The sequence below is a fragment of the Mastacembelus armatus genome, chromosome 6, assembly GCF_900324485.2.
Source record: "Mastacembelus armatus chromosome 6, fMasArm1.2, whole genome shotgun sequence".
In the NCBI taxonomy this organism is placed as follows: domain Eukaryota; kingdom Metazoa; phylum Chordata; class Actinopteri; order Synbranchiformes; family Mastacembelidae; genus Mastacembelus; species Mastacembelus armatus.
In genome coordinates this window covers 762,516-772,671 of record NC_046638.1, presented here as the reverse complement: position 1 = coordinate 772,671, position 10,156 = coordinate 762,516, and the positions used below count along the sequence as shown (strand labels likewise).

The following is a 10,156-nucleotide window of genomic DNA, read 5'->3' as shown; positions in this document are numbered from 1 at the left end:
TGTCTCGTTCGTTGTTCCTGCCAGTGACAAATCTAGAAATTGATGTTCTCACTTTGTAATAACTGGCCCCTATGCCCAGTGGTCAGTTTATTAGGTACCCCTAGCTATCAAGTGTTTATTTAACCAAGACTCATTAATACAAATGTGGTGGGGAAAAACAGAACCATCTGAGTCTAATGGAGTCCAGTCCAACATCTGCACAAACTACAGCCTCCAGCTGAATGAAGGAGGATTCACTGCAGGACTGTTGGACTAGACTGATCAGTCCCACACAGGGGTTCCTGACAAAATGACGGACATTAATCATGAAACAGGAAGAGATGTGACTACACTTCACATTATGGCTTCACAGTTTTACAATCTGGTACCTTTTCTTTGCTCATCCAAATCCAAACCTGAAACTAGAATCACTGATCTCCCTCCAATAATTTAACAAACATGGTTTAAGTCCAACTTCTGACAGAAAAGTTAAAATTACTATTTTTAAATCTTATACCTGTGGGAGCGGGATTCCATGAACTCAGGTATTGATGTGGATAATTCTGGGTCAAACCCAGTGCTCGCAGGCTGTGGGCGGGGTCAGTGCAGTGGGCGGGGCCAGGCCTCGGCTGCCATTGGTGCAGGCGGCTCCATCTGCTCCTCCGCAGCCCCGCACCGACACTAGTCTACCGCCGCGGAGCTTGGCGTCACACCGGGACCCTGCCAGTATCAGCAACACCGAACACCGACCAGCACCACCATGGCTCTGACCAACGACCCGAACTACAAGAGGCTGGAGCGGTGGTACCAGGCCAACGCCGGAAGTCTCAACATGCGAGAGATGTTCGACGGCGAGAAGGACAGGTTCAGCAAATTCAGGTGAGGAGCAGAACCGGACTAACACCTGGGGGGAAAGCCTCGGGACCGTGGGTCTGACGAACACCTGGGGGGAAAGCCTCGGGACCGTGGGTCTGACTAACACCTGGGCCGTGGAACTGTAGCGTTAACGATGGGGAATGAATGGGGGCCTGTTGCACTTCAGCCTGGGCCGTGACAGCCCGTCTGGCCTTCAGGACACCCACCGTCACACCCACAGGTGTCACACATTTAGACACCTGGACTTTTATTCCCGAGTTTCGTGCGTTTTCCTCGGTCGGACTCTTCCACACCGGGCTAGCTCCGTGAGCATCCCCGCGGTCTGAAGGTCATCGCTGGTGGTCGGTACTTATCCGCTGTAGTTTCCTCATTGGAAATGTCCCCATCTGTAAAGGTGAGACCATCTCTCACCTGTCAGGTGAAACTACTCACCTGTACGTCTCAAACGTGCCACAACAAGCGACGAGCCTCCAACTGACAGCTAATTAAATCAGCTAACTTATGTTAGCCGCTATGCTAATGTCAAGGCATCCATTATCGGACAGCGGAACGTGACTTTAGCGCTTTAGAGACGAAGATGGTTTAAATGTTGATTTGTTGTTTCAATGACAGATTCATGAGACTCGATGAAGAAGCTGAGGATAAAAAGAGCAGCTGTTGTTTAGCTTGTCCGCTTATATTTACTCATAAACGCTAATGCTAACGTTAGCCTCAGCAATTAGCTGCGCCCTGCGATCGTTTTTGCACCTAAATCAGTTTAATCCGGATTCGTTTCCACCTTCAACCCTCGATTTCAAACAGTTTGGGTTTGATTTGATGTTTGATGCCTAATATAGACGTGGCGTTTGGCTAATTTGGATCAAACCTGTTCAGACGCTTTTGTTTCTGAGTAAATGTGAGTTTAACTTCATGAACCGGGTCCACCTGCAGCAGAAAGTCGGGTTCTGGACGCGCGTGGTGCTCAGACCCAACCTGTTGGTCCATGACCCTGTCCGGTAATGGAAGCTGCTTCCTGTCAAAACTACACCACGTGGTTAACGTGAAATTCACACTGGACGATGAGTCCGGTACCGTGAGTCTGTAATGCTGTGACCGTGGGTCCGGTACCGTGAGTCTGTAATGCTGTGACCGTGGGTCCGGTACCGTGAGTCGGTCGCGGAACGAGGGGCAGCGTGTCTGTGTGTGTACGTGCGCTGCGGCACAGCAGCAAATTCAAAGTGTTGGGCATAAAAACAGCGCAGGGCGGAACAAGGGGCGGATCTGAATCTTGGATCTGAATCTTGGATCTGAATCTTGGATCTGAATCTTGGATCTGAATCTTGGATCTGTATCTTGGATCTGTGGGGCCGAATAACCCATTTCCTTTCTAATCACCGTGGTCTGGGTTTTTCCACCTGGGGAAGGAGACGCATGTTTAACCTGTTGAGCAGAAGATGGACTGAAGATGTTTTGCATGAAAAATGATTTCAGCTCTTTATTTGGCTAAATGTGTCTCTGTCACAGCACGATTCTGGAGACCGACGATGGAGAAATCCTGCTGGACTACTCCAAGAACCTCATCAACCCGGAGGTCATGGCCATGCTGCTCGCCCTGGTAAAATACACACACACACACACTCTGGACTCTGGCTGATAGCGGTGTTTTATTGTGAAACAACAAAAGGACACACTGTCTGTTCTGTGGCTGTAGCCGTCTGCTCTGATCAGCCATAATCCCCTCAGCTCATGTTCAGTGTCAGCTTCTCTTCCATCCACCGTCTCTGTGTGAACTGACAGATGTTAGCCAGCTGCAAACTGCTGCTTTACTGCAGGTGAAGGTGCAGCCACAGGTGAGGTCTGGGTCGGTGTTTATCAGCGTGTCAGAGCAGGAAGTCTCACCTAACTGGAGTAATATCTCGTTTTTTTCCCCATTCCTTTAATCACCTGAAACATTCATTCGTTTCAGATTAGTGGGGGCAGAGCTCTGTGGGACAGTGGGGGCTGCAGCTCAACTACGTTTCAGCTCAGATAGTTAAACAGAAACAAATGATTTTGTCTGCAAAGAGTCTGCTCTGACACCTGATAAACACGAGCCCTGCTCTTAACACTGTTGCTCAAGGAAACAGTGAAACAGGAAGATTTCGACACTTTATTTTGAAAGCCAAGTGTCATGTTAACATCTGCAGGTGTGTGGACACAAAAACCTCCACTTCCTCGTCAGACTGAAGAGGAGGGTCGCTGCAGACGTGAAGTTTGCCCCATGCTGTTGTAATAATCATCAGATGTGATGCTGAATGTGTAACGTTTATTCTCCTCGTGCACAGGCCAAGTCGAGGGGCGTGGAGGAGGCCAGAGACAAGATGTTCTCTGGGGAGAAGATCAACTTCACCGAGGTACCGAGGTCCCTTTCACGGTCAGAGTAAAAAGACCCAGACATAAGTCATTCAGTGAGAGCTGTCTGGTAGTCAAGTTTCCATTTTGGTGTGGAGCAGATTTGTTCCATTTCCCAGAAAGTGTGTGTGTGTGTGTGTAAGTGTGTGTAAGTGTGTGTAAGTGTGTGTAAGTGTGTGTAAGTGTGTGTAAGTGTGTGTAAGTGTGTGTGCGCGCGTGTGCGCGCGCGTGTGTGCATGTACGTGCGTGCTCGCTTGCTCGCTCAGTCATTGAGGGAACCTCCCTCTCCTGGTCAGGATGCAGTGGTGTTGTGTAACAGCATCCTCGGTGACTTTGCAGTTTACACACACACACACATTGATTCATAGAGATTTAATTTTAGCTGCATTTATTAAATACATCAATTATTATCTATAAAACTATTAAATATTTATGTTTAGTAGTAAATAACTCAGCTACAGATTATTTAGGAAATAATCATTGGCCATTTTCTTGATTGTCATTTATTCTACATGTCAGGTTGATGAGTTCAACACATTAAATGTGTTCAATTCCATTTTTTTAGGGGTGTTTTTGTTTGGGAAAGAATCAATGATCTCATCACTTTCTCTTCCTGCTCGATTCACTGATGCTTCATCTTGTCTGACTCCTGTTTAGTGACTTCACTGTGAACACAGTAAACAGGATGTAAACACCCAACATGTGTAAACAAAGGCTAAACAAATAAAATGACAGAACATTTAATAGGTTGTTAAACTTGTCTGTGTGTGTGTGTAGGGTCGTGCTGTGCTCCACATTGCTCTGCGTAATCGCTCCAACAAGCCCATCCACGTCGACGGTAAAGATGTGATGCCAGAGGTCAACAGGGTGCTGGACAAGATGAAGGCCTTCTGCCAGGTGTGTTGGTGTCCCCCTTTCAAGGTTTTTGTCACCACAGTGACAGGAAGCTCATCAACGTTTGTGCCATTTACAGAAAGTTCGCAGCGGTGAGTGGAAAGGCTTCACTGGAAAAACCATCACTGACGTGGTGAACATCGGCATCGGAGGCTCCGACCTGGTGAGTGACAGACTCCTCTGATTTAGTGTCACAGTAACCCCAGTGTTCCTGCACAGAGCTGGAGACATGGACTTTTGAGTCTTGGATGTAGTAGCCTGGTAGCAGCTGGTTCAGCTTATGGGTCTGTGCCGTAGACCTCCATTGTTGTCCAAAGACTATTAAAAACCCAGCAGACCTGGCTCACATGGTTCTTCCTCACCAACAATGGCAGGCCTGTCTGTTTCCAAAAACCAGTGATATTGGTTTACTGTACCTCTGTGTTGCGTTCAGGGCCCTCTGATGGTGACGGAGGCTCTAAAGCCCTACTCAGCTGGGGGACCAAACGTTTGGTTTGTCTCCAACATTGACGGGACTCATCTAGCCAAGACCCTTGCCCAGCTCAACGCAGAGACCACTCTCTTCATAATCGCCTCCAAGGTGAAGGGTCACACATACCCAAACCCCCATCCCTCACCCAGACCTTAAAAATACATCCCTGCACGGAGGCGGTTCTCTTTTCTGCAGACGTGACCTCATATAAAACGATTTTAACATCTATCTCGTGTTTGAGTTGTGATTTCACTGAGGACAGTCGATGCGTTCGACTCATCTTTGCTTCTGGACTCACTTTATCTCGTCTGACCTTTTAATGTAGACGTTCACCACCCAGGAGACGATCACCAACGCAGAGTCTGCCAGAGAGTGGTTCCTCCAGACAGCCAAGGATGTGAGTCCATTCCTTTCCAATGACAGATCTGTGTGTTTGCTGACAGAGTGTATATATAAAGATGCTGCAGGGCAGAGCACAGCTGTCTCCTCACGTCTCAGTCATCCTCATGTTTCCTGTCCTCCACAGAAATCTGCCGTAGCCAAACACTTCGTGGCTCTTTCCACCAACTCTGTAAGTTTTTAAAATCCTCCCTCAAAGTGTTTTACTTCACAGTAACACGATTAATCCCAGCACAAAGGAGTCCAGAGATCTGTTGTTGATGAAATAATCTGTGTTTCTCTGCTCTCCAGGCCAAGGTGAAGGACTTTGGCATCGACCCAACGAACATGTTCGAGTTCTGGGATGTGAGTCTGACACGTTACCGTCATCATTAATAATCTAAACCTGCTTGTTAAACCTGAGCCACTGAAGTGCAAACTAATACAAAGCAGGGACTGAGGAGCTCACAGCTGGAGCTGCTGTTGTTCACACTCCTCACTGTTATTCTGACGAGCTGCTGTGTTGCCTGCGCTCTGATTGGCTGAGTGACTGTGTGATGTCATGTTTCAGTGGGTTGGAGGGCGTTACTCACTGTGGTCCGCCATCGGCCTGTCCATCGCTCTGCACATAGGTACGTCTGCCGGGACTGGTTCTTTAGCCACAGCTGGGTATTGATTATTGATCATTGATTAATGATGCACAACAAGTTTGAGAAAAAGTCAAAGCGTCTTAACTAAAACACTGACTTTTCCACTGTTCTTATTTGGATATTATCTAAAATCTGTTTTGTCTGTGTGAATGTGCAGCTGACGTTGAACAGACTGAACAGTTGGCACTCGGCCTCACTCTCAGCTGTGGTTACTTTATGCTGAAAGAAATGTTCTGCTTTTATTTTGAAATAACTGTGTGCAGCACATCAGTGAAGTGTTTTCAGCATCTTCCTGTGTGACTTGAGCGAGTTATGTTTCGAAATACCACAGATCCAAACACGAGGTCTCATGCAAACTGTACGACACCTCACCGGGGGGGGGGCATGCCTTGTGAGGTGCCAGGTGTGTGCGGGTGTTAACACTATTGTTTGTCAGAGCTGCAGTGCACACACACAGATCTTGGCACATATGAAGATACTCTACACTCTTAGAGACCGATTGGTCCTCGTTGTCAGAAACACACATTTTAGTTTCAGTGAGACTTCCACTTCCTGGGGGTCTCATCAGCTCTGGTGTCCCTCCATAAAGTGCACCCATAGAAACATCATACTTCCTGTTCACGTCTATCAAAGTGTCATGAGATCAACTTGATTCATCCCCAAAGGGAAATTCAGGTGATGGAGCTGTAGATTGCAACAAACGTTTCTGACAAAGATAAATAATAAATTCTATTAATACATTTTGTTTTAAAATCTATTTTCTTGTGATTCTTGTTTCACGTTGGAAGTTTTCATAAACCCTAGTTTTACCCGTCTCTTTCTATCACAGCTTTGTTGTGTACATGACCTGCGTGTCCTTTTCTGTTCCAGGCTTTGAAAACTTTGAGCAGCTTCTGGCCGGAGCTCACTGGATGGTAGGAGAAACATATTTCTGTGTGTTTCATAAGTTCGATAGTTTTATGAGCCTGCTGTGTGACACAGCTGAGGTCGTGTTGCTTCACGTCTGCACCCGAGAACAAAAAGTGGAATCCGGCCAGCAAACAGACCCAAATATTTAGTTTTCTGTAACTTCATCTGTGTGAATGTGGTGCAGGTTGTGATTACACAGTGAAATAAGATATTTACACAGATATGACCAATGCTTAATATTTAACTTGTAGCTGAAAACAAATAGAACAAAAACCCCAGTGAAAAAGAAAAAAGCACCGAAGTAGAAAACGTGTCCTCCCTGTTCGTCTGTTCCAGCTCTTCTCACGTTTCGTCACTAACAGCCCCCCCTCCTCTCTGCAGGACCAGCATTTCTGCAGCGCCCCCCTGGAGAAGAACGTGCCCGTCCTGCTGGCTATTCTGGGCGTCTGGTACGTCAACTTCTTCCAGGCCGAGACTCACGCCCTGCTGCCCTACGACCAGTACATGCACCGCTTCGCTGCCTACTTCCAGCAGGTCAGTGGGACAGGAGACGCTTCTACCCAGAACAATGAAACACTTGGTCTTTGTCTTTTGGCTCAGGTGAAACACGAGACAAGTTGGATTCATCCGACAAATATTGTGGTTTCAGACACATGAAGAGCCACAGTGTTTTATGTTTGATGAATGATTCTGGTGGTTTTTGTTGAACCTGGTGCATCAGTGTCTTATGTGATTTGATTTATTTTTTGATAATGAGCCACTGAAGTCAGAAATGTTTTAATTTCAGCTACAGATCGTCATTGTTACTGAATCGTCCCATAAAGTCGTCATTTGATTCATGAGCCTTGTTTATTATTTGCGTCTGATTCAGGCGGTTGTGTTTTGTCTTTGGAAACGGGCCTGCCTGCTAACTGAGCATGTCTGAGCATTTTTAAAAAGCAGCTCTCAGTGCAAAGGAAATCAGTAAAACCTGCCGGTGTCTGTCTGGTCCTCAGGGCGACATGGAGTCCAACGGGAAGTACATCACCAAAGACGGCACTCGTGTCAACTATCACACTGGACCAATCGTGTGGGGCGAGCCGGGGACCAACGGGCAGCACGCCTTCTACCAGCTCATCCACCAAGGTCACGCACGCCACACCCCAACACCTCATCACCTCATCTTCAGAGTTCATCTTTAGTTCTGATGACTGAAGCAGCAGTTTCATGTTCTGTCCTCTGCAGGGACCCGAATGATTCCTGCCGACTTCCTCATTCCAGCTCAGTCTCAGCATCCAATCAGAGACAACCTCCACCACAAGGTAACGCCCACCTCACTCAGACTTCGTGAACCGCCCAGATGAACCAGCACTTCCTGGTGGCATTCACTTACCGTTGTACACACTGAGGCTGCTGCAAGTTAGCCGTGGTGCATTCACTTACAGTTGTACACACTGAGGCTGCTGCAAGTTAGCCGTGGTGCATTCACTTACAGTTGTACACACTGAGGCTGCTGCAAGTTAGCCGTGGTGCATTCACTTACAGTTGTACACACTGAGGCTGCTGCAAGTTAGCCGTGGTGCATTCACTTACCGTTGTACACACTGAGGCTGCTGCAAGTTAGCCGTGGTGCATTCACTTACCGTTGTACACACTGAGGCTGCTGCAAGTTAGCCGTGGTGCATTCATTTACCCTTGTACACACTGAGGCTACTGCAAGTTAGCCGTGGTGCATTCACTTACAGTTGTACACACTGAGGCTGCTGCAAGTTAGCCGTGGTGCATTCACTTACAGTTGTACACACTGAGGCTGCTGCAAGTTAGCCGTGGTGCATTCACTTACAGTTGTACACACTGAGGCTGCTGCAAGTTAGCCGTGGTGCATTCACTTACCGTTGTACACTGAGGTTACTGCAAGTTAGCCGTGATGCATTCACTTACTGTTGGTGTACCAGCTTTGAGTAAGTGAATGTATCATCCTTCATGTCACTGAGAGATGCCTTCACTTGCTGTTGTCATGCAGAAATTACTGTTGTACACACTGGAGTGAATTTGAATCACGATGTGTTCACTTACTCTTACATACTGTGGCCAATCTGAGTGCCGATGCGTTCACTTACCAAACTAACTGCGGTCCAGCTCTGATTAAAGTGAAGATCTGCAGGCGAACTATTGGGCCACAGTCATGTTGTGCTGACGTGGTTTCTGGATCCTCTGTGTTCAGATCCTGGTGGCAAATTTCTTGGCCCAGACAGAAGCTCTGATGAAGGGCAAAACTCCAGACGAGGCCCGTAAAGAGCTGGAGGCCGGCGGCATGAAAGGAGACGCCCTGGAGAAGCTGCTGCCTCACAAAGTAAAACACTGTCATGTTTTGTTTTCATTGGCGGCAGCAGAGATGGTGTCGTACTGTTCCTGCTGCTCGTACAGGAAAACTGGATTTTATTTAAACGTTCATCACAAACTACTGCTGATTTTAGTAGTCCACTCTGAGACTGGACTGACTCGGCACAGCTCAGACTCACTGTGACTCCTGGTCCTTCTCATCCTAAGGTTTTCCAAGGAAACAAGCCGAGCAACTCCATCGTTTTCAAGAAACTGACCCCGTTCATACTGGGAGCTCTGGTCGGTAAGTACTGGGAACACCTGCAGTCCACAGTCAGAAGAGTTGGTATGAAGACCAGCACACATGTAAACAGATGTTGTAGAGGCTGAATCCAGGCTGAGCTGCCTTAGACACATGGAGATGACAAAGTTTTCTACATCACTGGGGCTGAAACAGAAACAAGTTCTGTCACTGATTTGTTTCTTCTTTTTCAGCCATGTATGAGCACAAGATCTTTGTGCAGGGCGTCATGTGGGACATCAACAGCTACGATCAGTGGGGGTGAGTGATCCGTCCACTTACTGGATTACTGCAACTTTCAGCCGCACCTCATGGGCTTCCTCCCATGGGGCAGTGTGCTCAGCGATGAAGAGAGTTAGGTCTTTAAAAATGGAAATTAATTTAAAACTGACAAACATGTTCATCAAAAACTGATGTTCTGAATATTTTTCTAGTAATAACTTGTTCTTGATTTTCAGTTGTATAAATATAGTTTTTTTTTTATTCTGTGCTGCTTTGATTTTAAACAGCTGAGGCCCAAATCACAAGAACTGTCATTAAGTGAATGTCTGACCACTGGGCCTTACTCCCGTTCACAGTGTGGAGCTGGGGAAGCAGCTGGCGAAGAAGATCGAGCCCGAGCTGAAGGACGACTCTGAGGTGACGTCCCACGACTCGTCCACCAACGGCCTCATCAACTTCCTGAAGAAGAACTTCGCCTGAACCCGCCCTCCGCTTCCTCCTGCTGCTCAGTGTTGTCCTCTCTCGTCGGCTGAATCATGTGACCTGTGCAACGAGCACTTTATGACTGTTGGTCTGAGTTAATGTGACGTGTTTCACTTTTCTCACAGGACATGCTCCTGCTGCCCCCCCCACCCCAACATAGTCAGCACCTTCGTCAAAATAAAAGTCCTGTCTGTCACTGGATCCGAGTCTTGTTTTGATTGTACAGACGATAGATGTGAAATGTGCAGGTTAAAGTCAGTTAATCTTCATGACCCACATGAAGGTTCCTAAACTCTACTACTTTGAACTGCTCTACATTTT

At 47.2% G+C, this 10,156-nt stretch overlaps 1 protein-coding gene across 1 annotated transcript; it reads left to right on the top strand.

The window, feature by feature from the left end:
• The first annotated feature begins 625 nt into the window (after positions 1-625).
• On the top strand, positions 626-10,036 carry gpia (glucose-6-phosphate isomerase a). The gene is made up of 18 exons (XM_026310906.2): positions 626-858; positions 2,359-2,449; positions 3,159-3,227; positions 4,003-4,122; positions 4,199-4,282; positions 4,553-4,699; positions 4,917-4,988; positions 5,118-5,162; positions 5,282-5,335; positions 5,541-5,601; positions 6,490-6,533; positions 6,910-7,062; positions 7,524-7,653; positions 7,753-7,829; positions 8,732-8,860; positions 9,058-9,133; positions 9,325-9,391; positions 9,709-10,036. Exons 1-18 carry the CDS (start codon positions 740-742, stop codon positions 9,830-9,832), a joined length of 1,662 nt encoding a protein of 553 aa, XP_026166691.1. The 5' UTR covers positions 626-739; the 3' UTR covers positions 9,833-10,036.
• The last annotated feature ends 120 nt before the right edge of the window (positions 10,037-10,156 follow it).

Bases quoted from the DNA above. Each gene is read 5' to 3' on its own strand.
- gpia (XM_026310906.2), top strand. From the start codon at position 740: ATGGCTCTGACCAACGACCCGAACTACAAGAGGCTGGAGCGGTGGTAC. The intron at 4,989-5,117 runs GTGAGTCCATTC...TGTCCTCCACAG, and splicing joins TCCTCCAGACAGCCAAGGAT to AAATCTGCCGTAGCCAAACA. The intron at 5,602-6,489 runs GTACGTCTGCCG...TTTCTGTTCCAG, and splicing joins GTCCATCGCTCTGCACATAG to GCTTTGAAAACTTTGAGCAG.